The sequence below is a fragment of the Corvus hawaiiensis genome, chromosome 25, assembly GCF_020740725.1.
Source record: "Corvus hawaiiensis isolate bCorHaw1 chromosome 25, bCorHaw1.pri.cur, whole genome shotgun sequence".
Classification (NCBI taxonomy): domain Eukaryota; kingdom Metazoa; phylum Chordata; class Aves; order Passeriformes; family Corvidae; genus Corvus; species Corvus hawaiiensis.
The window spans coordinates 5377518-5405258 of record NC_063237.1 but is presented as its reverse complement, the minus strand read 5'-3'; the positions used below and the strand labels follow the sequence as shown (position 1 = coordinate 5405258).

Below are 27741 nucleotides of genomic sequence, written 5' to 3'. Positions count from 1 at the left end.
AGTCTGATTTTTCTGGTTTGAGTTTTGATACACTGTGTGCCTTTCTCTTGGCTGAAATCAAACTTTTCTCAGTCAGCTCTTGGTACAGGCACTGCTGTAAGTCAGATAAAATTGGAGATGTCACTTCACAAGGTTGCTTTTTGCACATGCCATAAAGTGCAAAGTTAAATGCTAAAGCACCATTTCAGAAGAAATGACTCTGTTTACCATCCATGTTTAAGGGAAGTAGGTATTTTAGTGTGTGCTGTAGGGAACTGCTCAATTCCTCTTGAAGGTTTCACAAGGTTTTGTGGAAATGAGATACTGCAAAAGGTTGTTAAGTTGTTCTTTTGCTTTTTCTTTTGCTTTTTCTTATCCACTTTACTTAAGCTTTGCACTCTGCACTGTTTGATATCTGTAATTCCCTCATACCTGGCAGTGTCATGAGTTTAGACCTCATTTGTATTCGGGATGTTAAGCAGCCAGATAATATTCATTATAGGGAAGAACTTTAGGGAAGCGTAGCTACATTTTGTACTCAAGTTTGCGGGAAATCGCAGATTGTAGAAGTGTTGGACTGCTGGTTCTTACCTTGTAAACTTGATCCAAAACTGACCTCGCAACTCTAATTCCTGCCCTTTCTATAACTGAAAGTTCACTACTTAATTTTTAAAATTGCAGCTTTGCCATCAACTCTCCCTTTTATTCCCTCAGTTTAGAGAATGGAAAAATTTGTCTGTGGCAGATGGTGAAGTGGCTTCCTTTCCCCTCCCCTGTCACATAAATTTATTACCATGAGTTTCATCAGTCCACATGCACTTCAGCCCAGAAACTGCATTCTTTTATGGTGGCTGGGCTCACTATCTGGAGAAAATAGCCTGGAGAAAAGGAGGCTCAGGGGAGACCTTATCACTCTACAACTCCCTGAAAGAAAGTTACAGTAAGCTGGGGTTGGGCTCTGCTCCCAGGCAGGCAGTGACAGGACAAGAGGAAATGACCTCAGGCAGCACCAGAAGAGGTTCAGGTTGGACATCAGGAGGAATTTTTCCATGGAAGGGTGGTCAGGCTTTGGAAGGGGCTGCCCAGGGAAGCGGTGGAGGTGTCCAAGGAAGGACTGGACATGGCACTCCGTGCTCTGGGCTGGTTGGCAAGGTGGGGATCGGTCACAAGTTGGACTTGATCTCAGAGGTCTTTCCCAGCCTCAGTGATTCTGGGATGCTGTGATTCCATCTGAATTTGAACAACAAATGGGCTTTGTTGGAGTGAACGTTTTGGAGCGTCGCGTTTGCGACAGGGAATTGTGTTTAACCCCTGATCGTGCTCCTCTCCTCGAGTTCTCACAAAGGTGTTTTCTCCATTACCCACAGGTGGTGCGTCTGTGTCAGAACCCCAAGCTGGCCCTGAAGAACAGCCCTCCCTACATCCTGGACCTGCTGCCTGACACCTACCAGCACCTGCGCACCATCCTGTCCCGCTACGAGGGCAAGATGGAAACCCTGGGCGAGAACGAGTATTTCAGGGTCTTCATGGAGAACCTGATGAAAAAAACCAAGCAGACCATCAGCCTCTTCAAGGAAGGGAAGGAACGGATGTATGAGGAGAACTCCCAGCCCAGGTAATGCAGAGAAATGGTTTTAAGTGTTTATTGTAGGAATTAAATGCGTCGGAAGCTTGGTATTTAAAGTAGATCAGTTGTCGGCTCGTCTTTCATTTTGTACAAAGGCATAGCTGAGGTCAAGGGACATCTTCAAGGTGAACAGCACTTAAAAAAAAAAGATAGATGGAGGTAGAAACTGCACTTGCTGAATATAAGGCTCTCTTGAACAAAACAGTATGAATTTAATGTACCTGAGAAGGTGTTTCCTCACCAAGCTTTATGAAAGGGAAGACAAGGTGATTTAAGAGTAGAGTAAAGCTCTGGGAAAAATGAATCTTACAAGTTTGTGTAAGGTCTAACAGGCAGAGATATACAAGGCATACATTTGTAACACTAAACTCATTTCAGGTTTTTAAAGTAGATGTTGAATTTTTTTTTTAAAAAAATGGTGGGGGGGGAAAAAACAAAGTGAAAACCACCCAGTGGCTGAGTGTAATTGCCCTGGGGAGAATGTGGTCAACTCCCTGGCAACAACTTGGAATTACTGGAGGGGAAAAAAGTGCTGGCACATGTTTCTGGTTTGATAGTGAACTCTGTGTAGCATATTCCATAGTACTGAGCTCCAACCAAAGGCTGTGGCAGTGGCTCCAGAAGGCATTGCTGGTGCTGTTTGGATTGCTGCTGACTGTGTTGAAGAATGAGTTAAGAAATGGAAATTTCTTTCTGGAGTGTTGTTAACTGTGTGTGTATTGTGATCTGTCATAAATCTGGAATATCTGATGAGTAAATGATGGCTGTGTCAGTCATGAATCCAAAATCCCTCCTCCAGTGCCTTGGTTTTTCAGAGAGAAGCAAAGAGAAATCATTCCAGAGGGTTAATCATCCTCATTGGTTTGTAATCCAGCTAATTGACTGGAGGGAGCAGGGGAAATGCAGATTGATAGATGTGAATGTCAGGACTGCAGCAGAGGCTGGTGTTCTCACAGCAGGCATGGGAGTCCTTGGGGAATTGCTAATTGTCCCATTTATGAATAAACAGCTTAGCAGGGAAGGAACTGTGGTGAGACTTGTGTTAAACACAGGCATTAAAACAGCATCACATCCTGGCCACTCTGATGGCATCTTCCTCTGCTCTAGGAGCAGCCCAGGAAGCAGCAGGGACTGTTTGGTCCTAAAGGGGTAACACCAGAGAGCCTTTTCCTGGTGCTGAGCTTGGGAACTTCCTCAATTCTTTAATTTGTCACAAAAAAGGACAAGATCAGAGCAGTCAGTGCATGTGATTTGTGTACCAGTCCAAGAGATATCTACACAAAGAATGGGGCTTTTGGGTTTTGGGGGATTCTGTTAAATGCTGCACTGCCACTGCCAGATTCCACACTTATGGGAGCTCTTGGAACCAAATCACTTAAGTGCTATTTGTTAATTAAATTAAATGAGTTTTTGCTAAAAATGCACCTATAAATATAAAATATATATACTAATCTAAGATGAAGAAACTGAAATTTTCTCACTTGTTAGGAGTTGAAGAAAAAGACTAATTTTTTTTTAGTAAGAATTAATAAATTCAAATACTCCAAGCGTGGGAGAAGCTTTCTGGAAGATGGTCAGTAAAGCAAATCTGGTATTCACAGGGAATGTACTCATGGCATTGTATATATGTATATATACATATATGAAAAATCTAGTTTGCCCTTGATCTCATGCAGGTTTGTCGCCATTAGTCTGCAGTGTTTTGAGAACAGGACTTTAAAAGTTCCATAAATGTGTTGTTTTGAATCTTTTGCTGACTTTTCCCCCTGTATTTCTTGAAGCTTTTTTCCTCCTTTCTTCCAGATTTCACATTCATTTTGCTTCCTGTTGTGTATCACCTTATTTTCTCCCCCAAATGGCTGCTGGTGTAGAGCAAAATGCACTATTTTGACATTTGTGTGAGCAGTGTGCAAGCTGTGCAGGTGTTTGCTCCTACAGACCAGTCATGAAAAATGACTGAAGCAGGATCAGAACTGCCCTGATCACTTGAGCATCACCCTTCTACTCGTATTATTTCCAACTTGCTCTTTGAGTATTTCCTCTCAGGCATTTGGGAGGTCCCTGTAGCTCTGTGGTTTTGGTGTACAGTGGTTCAGACTATAAATATATAAATTAACCATGCTTGCTCCTTTCCTGCCTAAACTCACGCTGTGATTTTTGTGAGGAGACCTCACTTGTTTTATTAGGAGAGCTTTCAAGATGCTATTTAAATTCTGCTTTAGCTCACTTCCATGTCTGTTTAAAAATTCATGCTGCTGAGGGTGCTTTTAAAGCTCTGTGTGCACTTCCTGACTGATAGGTACGAGCAGTAACTTCTGGTTGCCGTTTAAAACTGAATTTTAGGGAGTGGATCAGATGCAACTTGGTGACTTGTGAGTAGCTGTGGGTTTTTAGTGGAGATGCTGTGCTGCTCCTCTGAGCTTTGATAGCTAAAAGTAACATCTGCAGGCTTGAAATTAAAGAGTGTTTCTAGAGTTAATAATTTTGGATATTTTGTTGTATGCTTGTAATAAGGTAAAGGCAAATCATGCGATAATTGCTTGGTTGTGTGAGGTAATTAACAGGAATTTTTGAGGCTGAGCCCATTCAGAGCTGCTGCTTCCCTTTCTTTATAGATCCAGAGGCAAATACGTGACTTCTCTATTGTGAACTTCTTGAGGCTTTTTTTTTAACCAGTGATAACAAAAAAAAATATTAAATAAACGTATTTTTTCCCCTGCAGTGTGATGGTTCCATTGCTTGACAGTGCCATTCTTGCTCTGAACATGCTGAACCTGCCTCAGATCTTGATTTCAGTTTCATTTAGAGGCTCAGTGGTTTTGCTGGACTATTTTTTTTTCTGTTTCCATTGCAGAAAGCTTTTACTTCTCAGCTCTCTTGCTTTCACAGAGGAGCTGCAATTTGTCAGCCTTCCACACTACATCAATTACTTATTGCAGCAGTGGTTTTGCAGTTGTGTAAATAGATTACACTTGACATGACAGGAGTGAAAAATAGCTTGTTGATCAGGAGACAGGTAGAGGAATTGTGTGTTTCTTGGGAAAAGATTAATTAGGCTGAAGAGTCCATTTTTCACCAAAGAATCAAATTTACTAATTATGTTAAACCAGAAGGAAAATTCAGAGAGGTTATTTTCTAAATAAAATCAGAGCACTGCAAATGTTTCCACATTAGAACACAGCTGTGGAAGCTGCAGGGTGAGTGAGCAGAAATAATTACTCAGGATGTGGACTGGATGTTTAAGGAATAGCACAAGTTATTTTTCTAGTTCAGCTGTGGGAAACAAACTGTTAACAAGCCCAGTTAACAAAATAAATATATCTATAGAGAAAATGGGGTTAGGCAGAGAATATAATAAACTTTTTCCATCTAGCATGGAGGTGAAAAAAAGCTTTGGGAAGCTGGTCCATGTTTAATTGTTCTTCTGACAACGGCTTAGGGGATGCTGGCTCAGCAGGATTTCATATTCTTCTCCAGCTCCAATGTTAAGACTCACTAATTTACACAGGAAAAAGCTACCAGTGTTTAATGTCTCCTGGAAATGACCATGCATATCTCTAAAGGGGAAGGAAGTGCATGAAGAATTACTTAGAGAAGAAAAAAAAAAGAAAAAAAAAAAAAAAAGAAAAATGTTGGAATTTAAAGAGGAAAAAGTTGGAAAACACTTGTGCTAAGCCCTGAACCAGAAAACCCTCTGGGGGAGGGGGGGTTGGTGCTCTAATGTCATCTTTGAGACCTCTTGCACGCATTCCTGCCCAGTGAAAACGAGATAGTGCAAAATGTGGAACTCAAATGGTGCATGTGAGTCCTCTTTCTGTCACTTCCTTCTAATACAGCAGCACTTTTTTTCCTTTTTTTTTTTAAACAAAACCCACTAGTGTGAAGTCTACATCTGCATTTAAATTAGAGCATCTTAAAGAAAAGAACAGGCTCCAAAGCTGCCCACAAGAAAGGTTTCCTTGCCAGGCTCCAGCATATGAACACTAACTAACTACTTATTACCCAAGAAGAAATTCATTATCATGTAAATGTTGTTGGAGGGAAGGAATGTGAATTATTTCTTTTTAATTTGGTTTTAAATTGCAGTTTAGGTGATAGTTTTGGAACTTAAGTAACACTTAGCATAATTGGCTTAAGCTTGCATTCATTATAGTTTTCTTTCTGTCTAAAATTGGACCACTGTCTTGAAAATCAGTTTGTGGACAAATGTAAGATTTCAGATGATTGCGTAATAAGGAAGGAAGATTTTTATTCTTTCCTCTCAGAGCCTATAAAATTGTAGAGTTTTATGGGAGGCTGTGGACTTTCTGTTGTGGGTGGAATTACAAGCACGTTGGTTCGTTTGTAGTAATTATCATTGAAAATGTGATGGATTTCTCCATGCTGGCAAAAATGTGCTGCTGCTGCTACTTGGCAACTCTATCATGTCTCTTGGGTGCTTGGCTGGTGTGTTCAGGGCTGGAATGCCACATTTGGGATTTCTGGGGTAGGATTTTATCCCATCCCACCCCCTGCCATGGGCAGGGACACCTTCCACTGTTCCAGGGTGCTCCAGCCTGGCCTTGGGCACTTCCAAGGATCCAGGGGCAGCCACAACTTCTCTGGGCACCCTGTGCCAGGGCCTGCCCACCCTTAGAATAAAGAACTTCTTAATATCTATTCTGAACCTGCCCCGGTTCCTTGTCATTGCCACTTGGTATCCAAGAGAATTTTGAGGTGGCTGAAGATTAATCATGAAATACGGAGTCTTCCTTGGTGTAGAAGCAGGGCTTTTGTGCTCTGTTCTTCTCTTTAACTATGGCAAATAGCCGCTGAAATACGAATTTGGATTCCAGTGCAGAGAGCCCAAAATTAGGTTTAATGAGAAGTGTCCTGAGCAGTGAGTTTGCTGTGTAATCCCCTTGAATCTGGTAAAGTAAATTAATCTGTTACCTAAGTGAGAGTTTTATCCTTTACCTTGTCAGTCCTCTGAGTATATGTTGAGCTCTTTAAAGACCATTAATCATATCAAATGTATTCTTCTCTTTAAAGCTTTTTCTCTAAAATATAAATTTTAAAAATGGATTTTTAGCTTCGTAACAGTGGAAAAAAAAAATGTAGCACCAGCATTTGTGCCTAAAATAATAAGTCCAGATCCTTTAAAAAAGTCAGTAGGTTTGGTTCTTGTGGTCAGCACAGTGGCTTGATGTCCTTTCTTCTTCACATCAGTCACAGCCATTTGCATACTGATAGGAGAATATAAAGGTTTTGGGTGGTTTGTGGCCTGCAGGGTGTTTTGTGTGGCACTTTGAAGTGATGGGCAGGCTCTGCTCACAGAACTCAAGGTGTTTAAATATATTTATGTGAGCTGAAAAGTGCCAGGATTCAGCAGTGTAAGGAAACTGTCCCATAATACCTAAAGCACTGAAAAAGAACGAGCTGAGGGTGAAAAATTCTACAGAACCAGCAAATATTTAATATTAGGTTGTTCTTTTAGCTGTCCTGAGGAAATCTGTCAATGTTAGAGAGCTACAGCCCAGCCTGACTCTGTAAGGTGCCTTCTGTTGAGCCAGCAATAGTTAAGAGGAATTTCATTCACTTCCTGTGTTGCAAGTTTTGTTGAAAGTAGTTCCGCTGTTTCTATTTTTAACCCCGATCTCTGCGTGGAGAGGACGCCCGAGCTGTCTCAGGGTTACAAAAGACAGCTTGGGATCAGCTCGAGCATTTCCACTCACTGCTTCTGTGAACGTGAACGCACAGAAAACTCCTGGCTGGGCTGAGAGCACAATGGAAGATAGAGTTCTTTTGGAAGCCAGGCACATCAAACTCTCTGCTGAAATCAAACTGCTCCTGCCTGGTGCATCTGAAAGCCTCTGTGACATGAGAACCTCTCACATCTCTGTGGTTTCTGAAAGGTGCATTTCACTTGTTAAAGTCGTTAAAAGAGCTGTTTGGTTTTTGTGTTTTTTTTTTTTTTTAATTAATTTTTTTTAGCTCTCCAAGTATAAAATCGTAAGATGTAGTTATAGGAAAAAACCTGTGGGTTTGTGGTTTGGTTTATTTTAAGTAGTGAAGCTTGCACTTAACTCCAGTGGATGCTCACCTTGTCCCCTAAACAGAATCTGGTGGTAAAGAGTGTAAGAATAAGAAACGAGGACAATAATTACAGAGAAGTGAAGCATTTTGAGGTTGCTTTCTTGTGCTCCAGCTCATAGTTCCTCTGTGTTTGTAGCATGCCTGCAAAGCAGAAGGAGCTTTGCAGACACGACAGTATGTGCACGTCAAATTACGGCATGTGAGCACAATATTGTGACTAAATCAGCCTGGCGAGCTGATCCTTGCTACGTGTGAGGAACTAAATTACACTGTGTCAGCTGGGTAGCTCTGAAGGAGGTGAGAAATACTGGAAGAAAATGAAAAAACTGTAGCTGGCAGTGGCAGAAACCAGCCACGTTAACATTGCCTTGAGGGGAAAAGGCATTTAGTCACAAAGCACATTAATTTAACTAATTGTGTCAGCGTGGCTGAGAGAGACATCCCTGATTAAACCATCCTCTGCCCTTAATGGCTTTCCAAGACGGAGCCCATACGGTGGAAAAACGCTTTTCTCCAGGAAACTGGGGAAGAAAAATCTGCTGAGGGTCTGGGGGGAGAGACAACAGCACCAGAACCCCCAGCTGGAGCTGGCCATGGGGGGCTGCACATGGAGGGGCCTCCTCGGCCCCTTGAATTCCACACAGATGTGTGGAGCAAACCCATCCTGAGGCAGGAAGGAAGGAGCAGAACCGCAGCGGAGGGGCTCGGAGCAGGAAGGAGGGGGGGACCCGTCTGTGGGCTTGGAGAGCCAGCGGGGCACGGGGTAACTGAGGAAAAGCTCTTGCTTCATGCTGGTTTTGTTCCCCAAAGCAGTTGTGTCTTTAGAGCCCGGTGAGTGTGGAGGCAGCAGGGTTTGGCAGCAGGGACTGCAGCTGAGCAGGCTCTGGAGCTGCTGCTGCCTTGTTACGGGAACAATTCTCAGCTCACTCTGTGTGCACAGGGACTGATGCCTCCATGCTCCAGCCGCAGGTGTTCCTCGCGAGTGAAACACTCGGTTACTGTATACAGTGGAAAAATATCGGGCTTTTTACATTTTCACTTGTTGATTCATTATTTCTGACCGTAATAAACTGAAAGCTTTGCGCGTACGTGTGAAAGCGCTCAGGGATGTGAAATCCCACCTCGGCTGTGGCTGTTGCTGTCTCTGGCTGTAACCACGGAACAGAAACAGGCTCTGGTGCTTTGAAGCTGGCACAGGTGTTGCCTCCAGCTGGCTGCACACACCGGGGAGAGCTCACTGATGTGGCCTGTGGTCCCTGGGTAACGTTTTCAGCAGTGCTGGGGTGACAGGTGTTTAAATTCCCCAGCAGCAGGGTTTGGGTGCTGCAGTCGGTGCTTCCCAAACTGGGCTTGGCAACCTCTGGTGCCGCCCTTGGTGACAGTTTTGTGTGGATTACTGTGTGTAGCTAAAATTTTGAAAGAGGGCCATCTTGGGACATTGCTGGAGGTCTGTGGCCAAAACTGTTTGGGAATCTCTCATCTAAGACACTTAAATATTCTTTGAATATATGAGCCTTTTTCTGGGAGTACGTTCACATCTGTTTAGTTGAAGCAATGGCCATAAGAACAGTTCTGATGTTACTAAAAATACAATCACCAGTAAACTTTGATACACCAATAAAAATATTCTGTAGAATTGCAAATGTTTGTTTGGTCTGTATAAATTTACAAACATGTAAATTGTTTTACATTAAAATTTAAACCCTTTTAGCATAGGATTGGTAACTATTTGCTGTATGTAAAAGCCACTAACACAAACTAATTTGCAATTTGCTGCTCTTTATGTTCACTTCCTGTGGTTTTTCCTGTTGTTTACCTACAATATAGCTGAATATTTATTCAAAAATATGATAATCTTGAGAATTTAAAATGTTCAGCTCTCAGAAATGTTTTTGGAAACGGAGTCCTTCAATGTGTGTGTGTAAAACTATTTGTTTATCCATCCTTAAGCCTGAGGAAGTTCTTACTTCTCTCATTAACTGATGTGCTCAGCTGAGTGCAAGCACTTCCTGGAGCTCAGCTGAGGCAGAAGGCTCTTGGGCAGAAGAGATAAACAACTGGACACAGGAATATTCCCTGGCTTCTTGCAGTGTTTTATTTAAACCATGCACTTGTTCAGGGTCAGAAATGCACCAAAGGCTTGTCTGTCATACCCAAACTTCCCCACATTGCGCTGGGCAGCAATAGGAGAGTACAAAATCATTAGCAGGTTCATTAAAGCCTCCATTTTTATGAACTCGGTTAAAAAATTACCGTTTATTTTGCTCGGATTGTAGATGGATTAAATGATTGATAACAGCATGGTGTTTGCTTTTTCTTCTTGCGCTAACACAAACTGTCCTCTTTTTTTGTCACTTTATGGGAGTGAGGACTTTCAGAAGTCCACAGCTCACACCTCTGATTCGCAATTTTCCAGTGCTTGTGAGCCAAAGGCATTGCAGGGACACAGTGGGAATGTCCATGAGGGAGGGAGCTGGGTGTGAATTTACAGTTTAATCATCTTCCCTGGACCACGAGCTCAGAATCGGAGCCTTCCCCTGGTAAATGCAAAGAGAAGTACGCAGCTTTGGATTACTTAACGTGCCACCAGGGTGGGGAGATGCACAAAGCAAACTGCAGAACTGCTTTAAAATACCCACTTTGAGTGTGTAGCACAGCCAGAGACAGCTGGGGAATGGGACAGCTCGTGGAAGAGCAGCTGGGGGCTTTTCCTTGTGTTAATCCCAAGCACCTGCTGTGGTCGGACATGTATGAAATGACAAAAACCAGAATTCTTTGTGTAGCTGGTGCCTTCCATAAACACTTTGAGCAGCTTTCACTGCTGCACACAAATCAAAATGTAGCTGAATAAAGAAGGGTAAGAGAGAACTGCTGTCAGAGAAGATGTAGAGTTTTGGGCCCTTCTCATCTACCCAGACCGTGTCAGAGTGTGGAGAAAGGGCTCGTGTGGGGCTGAGTAAATACAGGAATATATGTCAAACAACAGGGTCACTTCCAGTTGAGTTTAGACTCTGTGAAAATGTGGAAAAATGTCCCAAATGTCCAGGGAATTTTTGCTGAAAGGCTGGAGGTCAGTTCTGCAATCAGGCACATTAGCAGGATAAGTCCTTCAAGCAGCAATAGCATGTCTGGAGCAAGTGGTATCTGGAAAAACATCAAAGATGAAGTGAATAGGAACCAAAATTGGTGAAAGGCTGGAGCCTGGGGGAGCAGAGTTTGCTGCCAAAAACAGGTGTCTTCTGCAACAGCAGCAAACTCAGGGAGAAAGATGGGAAAATGAGAAAATACGACGTGACTGGGGATGTTCTGTGCTCCCTCTCTGTGGTTCAGTGTTTAAATAATCAGTGCCATAAGTGAGCCTGTGCAATGCCTGGGTGGTGGATGCAGTTTTCTGATCAGCTCTGCTGTGTTGGGCAGAGCTCACAAGTTGTTCTTTCCCACATGATGCCAGTTCCTTCTTTTACCTTCAAGCATGTGATGTGGGGGTGAAAAAACCCTCTGGCCTAGAAATAGCCCTGTCTCTTCAGGAAGTTTTCCTAGCGATGGAGTGGAGGAGAAGAGAGGCATCCTTTATTTGGATAAAGGAGTGAGAGAAAGAAGTGCCTCTGGTGAACAGAATAGCAGAGAATATCTATTCTCTTCTGCAGCTTTCCTGCTCCAGCTTAAAAAAGGGCATGTGCTGAAGGATAGAGCACTCCTGATACCTGAGTGTCATCAGGCAGAGAAGGGACTTGGGGTACCAGCTGTAATTCAAATTGGATCATTAAACACAAAATGTTTGAGAGCCCTGACCATGAAGCTTTTGTGTGGAAGTTATTACCATTTTAGGTAAAACCTGCAGGTGTTTTTGCATTCCCTTGGGAGCTTGGGCCTGTTATTATCAGTTAGACATTCCCTGAGCAAACCTATTGTGTTGGGAGCCTCTGGAGACCTGGGAAGACATTCAGCTTCCATTGTCTGGGGCGCAGTAGTAGTTTTATGTGCTCTCAAAAGGAATTTTCAGACCCAAGACCAAAGAGGGCTGATGAGGTTTTGTCTTCAATACTCAATAGGTGAGGTCTGAATATTGGTTTTGCAGTTTCTGTGAATGTGTTTTTCCACGGGAGGATTTTTGCCTTGGAAATAGCCTGCCCACCTTAAAGAGACTGTACGGAGTTTGTCATTGTGGAAAATGTCTTGACAAACACAGGCCTTGCTGGTAATTCCCGTGTTTTGGATGTTCTGAATGCTGGGGAAACACTTGAAAGAGAGCCCCAAATAAGAGTTTTGCATGCTGGGATCATTCTTAAATTGCAATAACCACTGGTTCTGCTTTGTTCAGAGTGATAAACTCTATTTTTTTCTGAAAAACAATTGTTTTTATGGTCCTTTGCAGGAGGAACCTGACCAAGCTGTCCCTGATATTCAGCCACATGCTAGCAGAACTCAAAGGCATTTTCCCCAGTGGCCTCTTCCAGGGAGACACGTTCCGAATCACCAAGGCAGATGCTGCAGAATTTTGGAGAAAGGCTTTTGGTGAAAAGTAAGTTCCTAACTCATCTTAAAAATAGAAGTGTGGGAGCAAATTGCATGCAGTGTTTTTTAAGAAGTCTGTTTGGCCATCCACAAAGGGCTCGGTCAGGTTAAAATAAATGATGGAAGAGACCTACTGGTCATTTGTCCTTCTCTGGGGTGAGGTAAGGAATTATTCATACTTCAAATTTCCCAGTTTTTGTCCTGTATGGTTTTAAATGTGTCAAGTGGTGAGTCTTTCCCCACTTTCCCCAGGAGACTCTTGTATTGTCACAGTGTTTCCCTTGATTATTCAGCTTTAATTTTCCTCTCCTTGATTTAATTCTTTAACTTGTAAGTAAGCTCTACAAGCTATGCAAAATAATCCTTTCTTCTTCTAAATGTTACCATGCCCCCAACATGGGTTGTTCTTTAGCTAAGCCATTCTATTATATTCTTTTCATCTTCCCTCCAATTAGTCTTTCCAATCATTTACTCACCTCTCTTCTTTGAATTTCTGTTTTCAAAATGGCTTTGCTAAGAGTGAGGGGGAAAGGGAAATGCAACAATCTTTGTGTGCAGACTGCTGAAATGTCAGGTTTAATTTCTCTATCTAATGAAACTCTGACTAAATGAGCCATGGAGGTGTTCACAGCAGTGTTTGGGGATTAAAGTTAATGGATTGGGTACTGCTTTCAAACTGAGGGAACTGAGGTACTTCACCTAAAGAGTTTAATTAGTAGCTGTCAGAACAAAAAGCTGTAATATATTTACTCATGAATAGCACAGTTGTCTGAAGTGAGGCATTTTCTTTCTATGCTTCTATTCCACTTGATATATTAAAAGAAGGAAATATTCCTTTAAACAGGAGCTTGTGTTTTGGCTTCTGATTATCTTCCTTCTCCAGTTAATCCTTCTTTAGACAGTTGTTTGCAGCTTTTTTTTTTTAACCATCTAGATTTAACTCCTCCACCAGCTGCAACATCATGAAATTATTATCAGGTGATGCTGTGATAGGACTGCAGAAAGAGGGAAAGGAGAAAGCAGAGGGGGATTTCTAAATCCAAATTTTTGCATGTACAGAGAAGATTGTCTTAAGTTCATTTGTCTGCTGATTTCCTGCTGTCCCAAGAAATCTGTGTTTGTGTAACATGAATAAATCTCTCGTGGGTGTTTTTGGTTTTTCTCTGTTCTGTCATCACAACATGGATACTCACAAAAACAATGTGTAGGTGTGCACATGGTGGGGGTCCTCAGCCATATCCCATTCCCTGGTTTTCCCCAGGACCATTGTTCCTTGGAAAAGCTTCCGCCAGGCCCTGCATGAGGTGCATCCCATCAGCTCAGGGCTGGAGGCCATGGCCCTGAAGTCAACCATCGACCTGACGTGCAATGACTACATTTCAGTATTTGAGTTTGACATCTTCACACGGCTCTTCCAGGTAAGAATTGAGGAAGGGGAATCACTTAAGGTGTCTCAGTGCTTCAGGTTAAACTCTTTTTTCCAGGCCAATATTTTACACACATTATTTATACTGTATGGGATTTGATTGTCTTGCCCTCCACCCCTTAAACAGACCCCACATTGCAGTAAAAGCAGGTAATATTTCTGGCTGTAGGATAAAAGATTCCCTAAATATACACTGCAACTCCCAGGCACATTCAGCATCCTGCCGTGAATCAGGTTTTCCCTTTCAAAGGTCACTTTGAGACTGAAGTTCTGACACAGCTTCTGCAAGCCAGGAAATGCGAAGCTTAGTTTATCACTCTGTCCTCTCTTGTCCCTTTCTTTATTGTCAGATTTATTTTCCATGGGGGTTGTTCAGGATGGAGCTCAAGCATGAGAATTTGGGCTTTCTATCTTTTGAACTGACCCAGCCAGGATGTTGTGGTCGTGTCTGTGTGTGTGAGAAATCTCTGTATCACTGAAGTGATATTAATAGTAGGTAAAATTCTTCCCCACAGTCTCTAGTACTGCTAAATTCAAAAACACAGCTTCTGATGGTACAATTGGGTATTTACAAGAACAATCACTTACTTCTTTGGCTCTGACTTGCCTTTTCCCATGTGATAGGGTGGGTTGTAATTAAGATACATCTAGATGAAGAATTCCCATGTTTGGTGTTGCAATGTAGCTGATCTCATTCAGCACTTTTTCCAGCTGTCATACATAAAGAACAAGTCAAGAGCTACTGCAGATTCCAGGGGAAGCAGAGTTCTTAGGGAGTGCTGGTATTTTTTTGTAGACAAGTTAAAAAACTTGGAAAAATCAGGTGAGATTTAGACACCCAAGCCCTTCTCAGGGTCGAGAGCTTTCAAACGATTGTTACGACTTTTGGGGCATCATTTGAAAGAATATTTGAGATGTATGTGCTGGTTTCTTTATTCAGGTCTGAGATCAGCCTTGCCACACCCTGGTGAGGTTGGGTTGATGAGGAATAGTCACAAGTTACTGACAGTGAAACTGAGACACACAGGGGAGGTCACTGTCCCGAGGCTGTGCAGGAAGTCGGTGTTGGAGAGCAGACCAGTCATGGTTCCTGGGCCTGTGCATAATCTCATTAAACTCCTGCCTTCATCCCTGTCTGGGGAATGAGTCATTTTCTCTGCAGAAGCAGCACAATTGATGGCTATTCTTGAGCTGTGACCTCAGTGACTTCTCCTTTAGTATTTATTAAAGGAGTTTTGATTAAGGTCTGTCTTAGGTGATGGTTTTATCCCCAGCAAGTGACGAACTCAAATGCCAAATGCTGCATGGGAATGAGTGTTTTGGTCTCTCTACTGGATTTGTGATGGAATAGAAAATGTTTCTCTAACTGAAGAACCCTTTGATTCAGGAATATTGACCCTTTTCAGAAGTGTGTGGTTAATTTGTTTCTTTGTTGCTGCTGCAGCCCTGGTCATCTTTGCTGAGGAACTGGAACAGCCTGGCAGTGACTCACCCTGGGTATATGGCATTCCTCACCTATGACGAGGTGAAGGCCCGGCTGCAGAAATTCATTCACAAACCTGGCAGGTGAGAGAGAGCTCAGCCAGCAGGGCCCTGCTGGGAGGTTCTTCCTGACGCCACTGATCGCAGCAGGGCTGACAGATTCTCTGTGGTCCTTTCTGGAGGTTATGTGATTACTTCTGGGCTGCTTTTAAACATGAAAACCTCCTGTAGTCCGTTTGTTGTTGGCTTGTTGAAAGTTAATTTGGAACAAATGATTTTAAGGATATTAACTTCTCTTGCTCTGGATTCTGGGTTTCATTTCACCTGGAGGCCAGTGCTTGGATTCTTTTCTCGTTTTGTATGGTATTGCAAAGTTTCCCTTTGAACTGCCTGGGATCAGTTGAGGAAAGCTGGTACAAATCATCAAGTCATTCCTACTAATTTTTATTTGCCGTCTTGATATGGCCAGACAAAGGCTGCCTACATGTCATTTAATTTTTTCTGCCTGTTCCACACTGAGGTTTCCTTTCCTTTGTGTGTTTTTAGTTACATTTTCCGATTGAGCTGTACCCGCCTGGGTCAGTGGGCCATTGGCTATGTCACTGCAGATGGGAACATTCTCCAGACAATCCCCCACAACAAACCTCTTTTCCAAGCACTGATTGATGGCTTCAGGGAAGGCTTGTAAGTAACTTGATAAAAATTAAGACCTTGATTCAACAAAGCAGTTAAATCTTGAATAGTCCCATTGCTGTCAGTGGAATAACTCATTGCTGAACTATTTTGGCACTCAAGAATTACTGACAGCTGTCTTTGCACTGGAGAGCTGGGCAGTAGCAGATGATAAATGTGCAGCAGTGTTTCCCTTCTCATAAATCCCTTGTTTTGTCAAGCCCTTAATTTGAACCAATACTTTCAAGAATAATATGTTTGATTTTGGTCCAATCGTAAAATTCTTCCAAAACTTTAGAATTCAGAATACCTTGAATTCCCACCCCTTGCTTCTCCCCTTCATTCTTTCTTCGTTGCCACCCCCAAAAGCAGCCTTATATATGTGTGTGTGTGTATACACGTGTGCTCATGCACATATAGAGGTATTTTTTTCCCAACTGCTTCCAGTTATTTATTTCCCGACGGCCGGAATCAGAATCCTGACTTGACTGGCTTGTGTGAGCCCACACCTCAGGACCACATTAAAGTTACACAGGTGAGTGAAATATTCCATCCCATCAAACTCTCTGCCTTTCTCCCTAATTCCCACCCTCCTTAGCTGTTCATACAACTCTGCCAAACTTGGTATTCCCAAGACTTGTTTTTAAGGCTGCAGTATTTTAGAGGAACTACAGAAATCTTTCATGATAGGGAATTGTTGCAGTGGGGATCCTGCAACACGCATATATCAAACCAGGAGTCCCGTGGAAAGGAAATATATATACGGACAGACAGATTCTTGATAGCTGTTTCAGAGAGATGTTTATTTCTCCAGCCGCATGGCCGGAGCTCTGCCCAGGAACTGTTCCAGTCACGGGACCAGGGGTCCTTCAGCCCGCGCAGGGAACACAAACCAACCAATGGGAACGAGGCTGAGCAGGGGCAGGGAAGCCCCGTGTCTGTGCCCTCAGGGCCCCTCTCCCAGGGCTACACGGCAGGGGAGGGACCCCAACACCTCACCCGTTTTATTTTAATAAAAGGAGAATGAAAACAACTGGATAAACATAACAAGAACAGTTTCAAAACAAAACAAGCCACCCTCCTGAGTCTTTAAATGTCCAAACAGATTCTCTGGAACATCTTAGGGCTGACAGAAGGGAGACAGAATTCTCTGAGCATGCTTTGTGGGGAAACTGAGGCAGGAGAGGATTTAACTTCTTCCCTCCCCCTTTTCATCCCCCACTCGGCATTGGAAAGGGATTTTTGGGGAAACAATTGGCAAAAGCATGGTTTTGTGAGGGAAACCATGGGTGAAAAAACGGATTGGGAATACACTGGGGGTAATAGGACATAGGGTAAAAGGGAAAGGTGGGATTAGGAAAGGGAAACTGTAGGGGGGGCTTACAATGGAGATACTGTCTAACATGACTACGATTTTTTGCATATATACTGCCTTTTACAGGAACACCATCAGGCCCAGTGACCTGCGATGCTTGTAACCCTTTTCTCCCTAGTACAATATTAAATTCCACCACCTCTCCATCTCCCAAGCTTGGGATGCATTTTTCAGGGTTATTCTTTTTAATAGCAGTTCTATGCACGAATATGTCTTGCTGGTTGTCACACCTTGTTATAAAACCATAATTTTGCTTAACATTATACCATTTTACTATCCCTAAGGTCTTAGTTGCTATGATCTTTTCCTTTTTCCGAGTGGCTGCTGTTTTCTGTCTCGCTGCGTCTTTGCTGTCTCTTTCAGTCGCTCCCGTGTTGGAATTGTCGGGGCTGCTGGTGCCTGCGCGCTCTTCCCGGGGTCGCGTTCGGGGCTGCGCGGGCCGGGCCGGGCCACGCCGCTCAGTTCTCCGTGCGTTGCCTCCTCTGGTCGCAGCTTCGCTGCCGATGTCGGGCGCTGCACCCACGTCTCGGCCGGGCCCCCGAGCGACGACTCCCCCGCGCCCTGCTCCAGCGCGCGTCTCGGCTGGGCACGGCTCCGTTCCACCGCCATCGCCGCCAGCCGCTGCCCGCGCGCCGCCCCTCTCAGTCGGGCGTTCACGGGGCTCGCTCCACCACGCGCTGCACGCGGCCGTGCGGGTCCTGCCGGGTCCCGCCGCTCCCCGCTCCGCCACCGACACTGCGGCTCGCGTGGCTCCGCCCGCGCGCGGGAACTGCCTCGCCGCCGCTCGCAGAGCGCTCGGTGCACGTGGCCTGGGCCGCACGGTCCCTGCGCCACGCTTCCCTTCGCCAGGACACAGCTGACATTGCTCAACAGTCTCAGTAACTAAATAATATTCACGAAAATATTCTTCCATCGGCATATATTTTGACTCTAGTATTAACTGTGTCCAAACGGTTTTCCAAAAGCCCTTGGTAATAATTAAATCCCAAGAAACATAGAAAAAGTTCTTAAACAACCATGCCAGGAAGTGTTTCAGTTCTTTTTGAGCTTGAATCAAGCTAAAATTTACAAATCGTTGTTCAAGAATCATTTTAAGTTTAAGATAAATGTCCATATGCGGCTCTGAGAGCCAAGAGTCTTCCCACGGTTCCTCCATAGTTTAGATATGGAATAGCAAAGCAAAACCAAGAAGAGGAATCCAAAGTTTCCAGGGTTTACTCACACAAATCAGTCGGTTAGGGATCGGGGATCGTTCTGCTCACAAATCTCCACCATTTGTTGCAGTGGGGATCCTGCAACACGCATATATCAAACCAGGAGTCCCGTGGAAAGGAAACATATATACGGACAGACAGATTCTTGCTAGCTGTTTCAGAGAGATGTTTATTTCTCCAGCCGCATGGCCGGAGCTCTGCCCAGGAACTGCTCCAGTCACGGGACCAAGGGTCCTTCTGCCCGCGCAGGGAACACAAACCAACCAATGGGAACGAGGCTGAGCAGGGACAGGGAAGCCCCGTGTCTGTGCCCTCAGGGCCCCTCTCCCAGGGCTACACGGCAGGGGAGGGACCCCAACAGGGAATGGCAGAGGAGATTGCACAGACAGATTTTAGGGGGTTATTTTTAGAATATTCTGCCAAATACTGATGTTTTTGTGCCATTCAACATGTCTTGAACCCTGCTTTTCGTGGGACACTTAACTGGAAATTGTGGATAATTTGAACTCTACTTTTTTCAGAGCTTGACAGATGCATCTAGCACATGGAATTACAGTGAAATCTTTGCAGACTTCTGTTCTCCCTGTGATTTTATGCTGTCTTTCCCTCAGGAACAATATGAGCTGTACTGCGAGATGGGCTCCACGTTCCAACTGTGTAAAATCTGTGCTGAGAATGACAAGGACGTGAAGATCGAACCTTGTGGGCACCTGATGTGCACCTCCTGTCTCACAGCCTGGCAGGTGAGCCTTGGCCTCTTCTTTTATCTCTCTGAGGGCAGCTGCCTGCTCTTTTACAGATATATTCTCTTCTCAGAACTGTTCAGGTGTGGAGAGAAGGCAGCAGAAACATTGAGCTCATAATGTCACCGCATCAGAAGCTGTTTAGATGCCTGATCTCTTAATATGGAACAGACATAAACTGTGAGAACTGGCTAAAAAGCTGATTTTCTACTTCAAGGAGAAAATATTCTGTATTTGTAGCCCAGTTTTGCCTTTGTCTTCCTCTCAGCTGAAAGCTACCTGCCAAAAAGCAGGTTAAAAGCCGATTGTTTATGAAGCAGGTGATAATTTGTGCACCCCAAAGGCTGCTGTGACAGATCTCTTCTGGCCCCTGCAGGAATCAGAAGGCCAAGGTTGTCCCTTCTGCCGCTGTGAGATCAAAGGCACGGAGCCAATCGTGGTGGATCCGTTTGATCCCAGAGGAGGAGGAGGATTGTCCAGGCAAGGGGCAGAAGGAACCCCCTCTCCCAATTATGACGACGACGACGATGACAAAGCTGATGATTCCCTCTTCATGATGAAAGAACTCGCTGGTACCAAAGTAAGGTCACGGGAAGGGGTGCTGATTAATGTGGCAGTGCCTTTTCTCCAGCAGTTTTCTCTTAATGATTTGTGCCTGTGATGGTCCCCAGACCTTGTAACAGAAAAGATGGAAAACAGAGGTTTAGGTCCGGTTTTGTGAGCTCACTTCACACTGTCAGTTTGGGATCACACTTTGAAGCTTTTGATCTTTTGTGTGTTGTCTTGGAGGAATCCCTAGAGGGGTGAAACAGCTGGCCTGACCTGCTGGAAGACCTGGCTTTGGAACACTCCTCTGTGTGTTAGGTTTTGATTTCCTAGCCAGATTTCACCCAGATCAGCAAAAATCCGTCCATTTTTCCCCAGTGGTGGATCCAGCCAGGCAGGTACAGCCTTCCCAAGCTCCTGATGAATAACAAGGTAGAGGGCAGGCTGTTCTGCTGAGGAACTCAATTTGGCTGTCATCTTTTCATATGGTGGCTGATAAATTTGTTTAATAAAGGTGTGATAAGTCTGCCTTTAGTGCTGCTTCCCTCCAGGAGCTGCGTACAAGACAGGTGTTCTTTGTGGATCCCTGCGTGGTTTTTTCATTTCATTTTCATTTTTCATTTCGAAATCTGATTGCTGCTCTTGCATTGTTTTCCTGCATAAAGAACTGGGTTTGAATTTGGCTAATTTTAATAGCTGAATCAACTAAAATAAGCTGCATTTCAGAAAGAATCTTTTCTGGTTTACCTAGAGTCTTATTTCCCTTCATCTTCCACCCTGTAAATAGTGTACTAATCAGTAAACACTATTCCTGGAGGGTTTTATATACATATTTTGGGGAAGCAAAGCAATTTCCTTGGTGTGACATCCTGTCAATGTTGATACTCTGTTGGCTTTAGTGAGCTCAAACATGCATGAAGCTTTTCAAAATTAAAAAGCACTAGCTTTGATTGTAAAAAAGAGAAACTAAAGAGAAGAACAGGCACTGTTCTGCTTTGTTAAGTGGAAAACCAGCTTTCCAGGGACAAAACTGGAGGGTTTGGTGCACATCAGTGCAAGGCAGTTTGCACAGGGACAGGAAGGTTTGCAGCAGATCGTGCCCTCTGGTGTTGAAAAGCAGCTTTTCCCTGCTCAGGGCGCACTGAGGCAGGTTTGTTACTCCGTCAGAACAGCTTGGTTGATGTTTCCAGGTGTGCATTTGCGGTGGTGTCTCACAGCTAAGCCCATTCCTCAAGGATTGCTGCCAGTGCTGCAGTGCTGGGAACTGGCTGCATTCCTGGAGGATGGCTGTTACTCACAGAGCAATTTATCACCAATATTGCAGCCAGACAGCTGGAAAGCCTCTCCAGAGGACAGGAATTCTGTGGGTTGAGCCGTGTGCTGACTGTGCCCTTGTCCCCTCTCAGGTGGAGCGTCCTCCCTCGCCGTTCTCGGTGGCTCCTCAGGCCGCCCTCCCTCCCGTGCCCCCTCGCCTGGACCTGCTGCAGCAGCGAGTGGCCAACCCCCCCGGGGCCTCCAGCCCTGGCACCACTTCCAAGGTCAGACACACTCCTCTCCCCTTCGGCTGTGATTTGGGTGGGGCAGGCAGGGAGCACAACAATCTGGTGACCCCAATGTGTTCTCTGTGACGTCCCCAAGTACTTTCTTCCTTTTCAGTCCGGCCTCCCTTAGAGTGACTGGCATCCTGAACTACCAAATTATTGTTACTACCATCATATTCCCTGGTTTTCAGCCTCAGTCCCTGCTCCCTGTAGCCTTTGGATTTTCCTTGTATTTTGTTCTAGCTAAGACAGAAGGTATCATATTTCTCTCCCAACTTTTCTGCACTCATTTTTACATCAAGCATTGTTTTAGATAGAAAATGAAGGAAGGAATTCAATGTGTGTGACTGGGAGAAATTAACTGGCTTTCTGATTGATCAGCAGAAGGCAGTAGGACGATCTTGGTGGCATTAAGTTAATGGTTCTTGAGATGCAGCAGCAGTTTTTCATCTGGTTTGGATGAAATAATGAAATTAGGAAAGTTCAAGCAGAAGAAAATACCTATTTCTGTGAATACTCATTGCTGACTGATGAATGTTAACTTGTACAAATAACCCACAATTGAATCATTTTTTTAAATAGTGGGGGGGCTCTGTTTGGAATCCAGTCTAAGGCTGCTGTAAACTCATGTTTTCCTTCAAGAAGAAGAATCTGGGGTGTTCAGTGCCTGGCTGGAGTGCACGTAGTTCCTGTTATCTCCTCAAGCCTGTACGGAAGGTGTGGAGATATCTCCACATCCTCAGAGATAACTCCTTGTAAAAACACATAAAACCACCCCGAAACTCTCCCTTCTGCTCCCACCTGTTTATCTTTTCTGGCTGGGCTGCCTTTGTTAAGCAATATTTTCCATTCCTGTGCCCTGCAGGCCGCACCTGGTGCTCTGCACAAGGACAAACCTCTGCCAATCCCACCCACGCTCCGGGACCTCCCTCCACCGCCGCCTCCGGACCGGCCGCACTCCCTGGGCACCGAGGGGCGCCCGCAGCGCCGGCCCCTGCCCTGCACCCCGGGGGACTGTCCTGCCAGGGACAAGCCACCCCCGCTGCCCTCCAACCGCCAGGGTGACCTGTGGCCAGCCAGGCCCATCCCCAAAGCCCCGGCGGCAGCTGTGAGCCCCGGGGATGTGTGGGCTGGGAGAGAACTGTCCAACCGGCACTCGCTTCCCTTCTCCCTGCCCTCCCAGATGGAATCCAGGGCTGAGAGCCTCCGGCTTGGGAGCACGCTCAGCCTGGACAACCCAGGGGTGAGTAGGTCTGGGGGGGGGGGCTGGAGGTAATCTGGGAGAAAAGCACCTTCTTATCACACTGAGGTGTGGGATTTTGTCAAGGGAGAGATGGAAAGAAGCTGGTGGATGCCAGGCAAGGGAAGTGCTTTCATTCCTCTTGGGAGCAAGGTTGAAATCGCAGTTTCAGCAGTCATGAGCCACAATTGCCTGATCATTGTTCACCTTTCAGTGTTCACCTTTCAGTGTTGAAAAGCTGAGACTGTTTTCTGTTGTTATCTGAAAAACTCTGATTGCTCAATTTTCAGCCCTGAGAAACCTACACACATCAGCTGTGATGAGTTTGACAGGGTAAAACCTGAGTTAAATTTGGGTCTATTCATGTGCAGGATACTGTTACCAGTGTACTGAGTAGTCCAACATTTTGTTCTCTAAAAGAAATTGCAGGCAGTTTTGCTTTCCTTGATTCTATTTCCTTAATTTTTCCTTTTAATGCTTCCAGCTCGCTACAATTGAAATCCAGCACATTTTTAGCCAGATTTTCTAAGAAAGTGGCACGTGCACGGTTGTCATCCTGTCTCCAAATGTGTGTGCTTGTCTGCATCCTTTTCCTCTTGGCTCCCATCTTGGCCTGTTTCAGCTGAATTTGCCAAGACCACTGAAATCTCAAAACATGTGAAGTTTTTCCTGTGGGAAAACCCCTGCAGTGTCCTCACTGAGGGAAGGCTGTCAGAGAATTCCTAGATTTCTGGGGTGTTTGTAAATGCTGTGGAATAAATGAGGATGCTTCATTCCCACAGAGGCTGTTCAATGAGTGGCTTTGCAGCTACACTGGGACCTGTGGTGTTTCTGATTCCTGCTTTGGAATTTTGTCTTCCAGAGCTCCAACAGTGGTCCAGCAGCAAGCTCAGAGTGTGAACACCCCAAAATCAAACCCTCCTCATCTGCCAATGCCATCTACTCCTTAGCTGCCAGGTCTGCTGGGATTTTTTTCTAACTTACAGAGTGGGAATTGCAGGGTGTTGGTGCCAGGGACAGAACTGATACAACTCTTTCAGTCTTAAACTCTGACAGATTCAAAACACACAGTTTAAGAGAAAGCAGCTGAAATCAGCATCCCAAAGAGCTGTGGGGAGAGGTGGGAGTTCCCCTGGGCTGTGGCAGTAGGAATGAGGCTCCAGATGCCATCAGCTCTTTATTGAATTCACTTTTGAGTGGGGCTTTATGTGATGTAAAAGTGCATGATATCATCACTTCCTTTTGCATCATGACTGTACTAATTTGAAAACAAACCAGTGGAAGATAGCATAAATTAATAGGAAAATTAAAATAAATGCAATAGTACAAGAACACTGACAGAGGCAGCACACAACCTGACACCCTGTCAGGCAGGGTGGTGGTAGCAGTCCAGATGGAACGGTCCTGTTGAAGCTGTGATCCTGTAGAAGGTCCGGAAGTGTAGCTCTTATCCTCTGGGAATCCAGTAGGTAAGGGCTGAGTGTGCTGTTCCAAACCCCAGATTATATCCAGGTGGGAATGCTTGGCCCCTCCCCGTGGGTGGAGCCTCTCACAATGGGATGATGTCATTCCATGGGTCAAGTGGTGAGGGTATTATCAGGGATGAGTTATGGAAGAGATAAGAAACATTGCCCCACCCAGTTTTAACAGCTGGTGATGGAATGCATACTTTTGTTTACATTTTACCTTGTAACCTGAGACAATGACCTTGTGCCAGTGTGACCTTGTGGGCTGCTTCCTGAAAACCAAATTATCTCTTTAGACAGACTTGCTGTGAGGTGACTGTGGATTTTAAAGGGCACCTTGATATTAATTAGATTTGGTGTAAATGTTTTATATCTTGTTTCTCCTGCCTCCAGACCACTGCCTGTACCAAAACTGCCTCCTGGGGAGCAGTCTGAGAGCGATGAGGACACTGAGTACATGTCACCATCCTCTCTGCCTGTGGTGCCTCCAGGTCCTGCTGTGCAAAAACCAGAGCTCAAAATGCCTTTGGAAATGACTCAGAGTTTACGGTGAGATTCTGGATGGTTTTGCACTTCCTCCTCCCAGCTCTGGGGCAGCACATTTGGGACATCAGGGTGGGAATTTTGCTTGCTCAGATTTCTGAATTCCCCTAGTGATATTCACCAGATCTTGACTAAAATAGCAATAAAGGAAATGTGACTGGTGCTCTTGTGCAGTATTAAAGGACTCAGATATCCCCTTCCTTCCCTCTCTCTTTGCCAGGAACCTTTTGAGAGCAGAAACAACTGAAATTCAAAACCCTTATTAAAATGTAATTTTTGGTGGTATCGGTTTTTATGGTATCATTTTAACTCTTTTAAGCTGCAGTAAACATTACCAGAGCATTTTCCAGAACAAATATTTCACAGAGCAGTGGTGATTTCACTTTCAAACAAGAATCTGTGCACAAGCTCTGTCACAGAGACAGGGTGGAGGTGGTGGCCGCTGTCACCTGTGTGAAGGGGAATGTGTTCTCTCCCTCAGAGTTTTGGACTGTGACCAGCAGCCCGAGGGCTCCATGTATGAAGCAATGTACAACATTCGCTCCCAAGCAGCATCCTCTGCTTTCGAGGCTGTCAGCACTTCTGGTGAGTGGGTGTGGCTAAAAGACAGCTGAGGGACTGGGGTACAGTGAATTGCTGGTGCCAGTGGAACAGCATTTTAGGCTGAACTAAAGGAATAACATTTGGTTTCGTTGTTAAAATAGCTGGGATGGATGTGGAAATGTGAGTCTGTGCATGCATTTTAAAGTATTCCCAGTCCATACTCCAGAAAAATCCAGTTTTTCCCTGAATCCATTCCGTACGCTGGGGAAAATCCAGTCCGGGTTTTCCCTCCAGCCGAATCCGTTCTGTACGCCTGGGTGAAATCCAGTCCGGGTTTTGCCCCCGACCGAATTCGTTCAATACTCCGGGAGAAATCCAGTCCGGGTTTTGCCCCCAACCGAATCCATTCCGCACTCCGGAAAAATCCAGTCCGGACTTTCCCCCATGCCGTACTCCGGGGAAAATCGGATTTTTCCCGTGCCGTCCTCGGGGAAGCAGGTATTTTTACTTAAATAGTCCAGTATTTTTAACTTAATATTCCCTTTTGGAAAGTGCTGCCATTAAATGTGAGGTTTTAGCAGCAAAACTTCAGTTCCGTGTCCTGTCAGTGTTTGGAAATGGGGGAACAGAGTCTGCCTCGGCAGACAGCTCAGTCCCAGAGCTCAGAATGTGCCTCCTCTTCCAGATGAAGGGAACTTGGCAGCAGCCACTGCCAGCAACGGCCCTGAGGAGTCAGAGAATGAAGAGGATGGTTATGATGTCCCCAAGCCACCACTCCCCATTGCCATTGCTCGTCGCACACTGTCTGATATCTCCAATGCCACTCCTGCCTTCAGCCGAATGTCCTTGGAAAATGACCCTGTCACAGGTCAGAGAGCTCATGTGTCTCCTCTTGGTACCAATGGCTGGCTCTGCTGGTTTGAAACCTGTGTCACTCACTTGAGATTTTGGATGTAAGCTGTAAAATCAGGTTTATGAGGCAGAATTACACTGATTCTTAGGTATTTTGTTTGATTTATTTTAGCTTTTGTTTGATTTATAGCTTGGAATGCACTGCCTTGGTCATTTAATCCCTAAGCTTGTAGATCAGACTGAAATCACAGTTAGGAAAAGCTTTTCTCAGCTTAAAGTATATTCCTTAATCCACTGCTGACTACAGGGGATAGAATATTTTTGTACCAGGGTGTACCAGGGCATGAGACAGGATTTCCCATCCCTGGAAGTGTCCAAGTCCAGGTTGCATTTGGGGTTGGAGCACCCTGGGACAGTGGAAGGTGTCGCTGCCTGTGGCAGGGGTAGAAGGAGATGGGCTTTGAGGTCCCTTCCAACCCAAACCATCCAGGGATTGTATCCCTGCTCCAAGTGGAAGATGCAGGGCTGGCCTGGCACAGTTTGTGGCTCTGTCAGTCCCTGCAGATGGCACGAATGTTCTGCCTGACGCTCTCAGCTCCTCTGAGTGGGGACCAGTGGCTCAGCAAGGTCAGCTTTTTGTCCCTGGGGAATAGAGGACGTCGTGTCCTTCTGGCTGCAAGGCACATTCTCTGAGGGAAGAACTAAAGCCTCGTGTCTCCAAGAGCCTTTCTGAATAATGATTGACTTATTCCCTGCTCAGCAGCTCTTAAGGAAGCTTTGAAACTCTTCCTGCTGGGGGTTTTCAGTCTGAATGTGCTGGTGATTTGCCAAGGAACAGGAATGAGTTTCATGTTCCTTCTGGAGGCAGAACCTCCTGTACCCAGAACCCCTTCCCCCAGTGAGTCTTCTCTTTTCATGCTTCACCATTCCACTTCCCTGACCTTCTTCAGCACAGAGAAGAGTTTCCTAGTGCAGAAAAGTTCATTATTTTTGCCCCACCTCCCTGCTCCCTGTTTCTCTTTTTAAATCTGTCCCTCTGTGTGTAGAATTTGGCTGAAAGGGATAAAAAGGAACAGAGCAAATCACAGATGAAGTACTGAACTTAATCACTGACACTTTGTTTCTACAGCCCTGAAATAACACTGCTGTTGTCCTGCTTTAGGGGTAGGGAAATGGAAAATGTGGAAAATGGGAAGCAAGGCACTGGTGCAAGCAAGCCTGACTGGTGTGGGATTCATCTTAGCAGATTTATGCTCTCAGGAGTTGGACCCTGCAGTTTGGTTTATTAACGATTTACCAAAATAACTGTCTTAGCAGTTGTCCTTTCAGACTGACCCGTGGTCTCTGAAACTTGATCCAGCTCAAGCTGAAGCAGCTATTCCAGAAGGCAGTTTGGGGCAGAGGAGTGGGCAGACCTTTTTCTCACGCGTACAAAAAGCTTTTCATGCGTGAGAAACTTGAATTCTGAAGATGAGGGAGCTGGACTGAGTTGTGGTTGGTGAGGAAGCTTCAGGGAATTTGATTCCTGAGGAGCCTTCTCTGTCTCAGGGCTTTCAGTGCAAGTGTTTCAGAAAGGCCCCACAATGCTGCTTCTCTGAGCAGGCTGCGGTGCCCACTCTTACAAAGGGATTGTTTGGACGTGATTTGTCTGTTGTACTCCAGTTCTGCTGCCAGAAAACTCTGTGGAGTGCCCTGAGGACTTTTTCCAGGAGACAAATAAATCTTTTTTTTAAGGTGATGTCAAATATCCATGCAGAAAAGTTTCCTGTGATTGGCAGAAAAATGCTTTCTGCAATGATACAGGAGGTTAAAACTCAGAAATGATCAGATGCTGGATGAGCACATTGAACAATGTGGTTTTTCCTTGGAGAGTTTGGTGACTTGTTTGGTTTATTGGCTGTT

The 27741-nt window shown here is 44.9% G+C and overlaps 1 protein-coding gene across 1 annotated transcript in view; it reads left to right on the top strand.

The window, feature by feature from the left end:
• CBL (Cbl proto-oncogene) overlaps positions 1-27741 on the top strand; it is a 37694-nt gene that overhangs the window by 5093 nt on the left and 4860 nt on the right. Inside the window, exons 2-15 of the mRNA XM_048328718.1 lie at positions 1347-1594; positions 12057-12203; positions 13458-13614; positions 15067-15188; positions 15651-15788; positions 16224-16311; positions 18977-19108; positions 19485-19688; positions 21061-21192; positions 22061-22438; positions 23298-23392; positions 24295-24450; positions 24926-25029; positions 25673-25855. Of these exons, the coding sequence (XP_048184675.1) occupies positions 1347-1594; positions 12057-12203; positions 13458-13614; positions 15067-15188; positions 15651-15788; positions 16224-16311; positions 18977-19108; positions 19485-19688; positions 21061-21192; positions 22061-22438; positions 23298-23392; positions 24295-24450; positions 24926-25029; positions 25673-25855 (2284 nt within the window). The remainder of the gene's footprint in view (positions 1-1346; positions 1595-12056; positions 12204-13457; positions 13615-15066; positions 15189-15650; positions 15789-16223; positions 16312-18976; positions 19109-19484; positions 19689-21060; positions 21193-22060; positions 22439-23297; positions 23393-24294; positions 24451-24925; positions 25030-25672; positions 25856-27741) is intronic.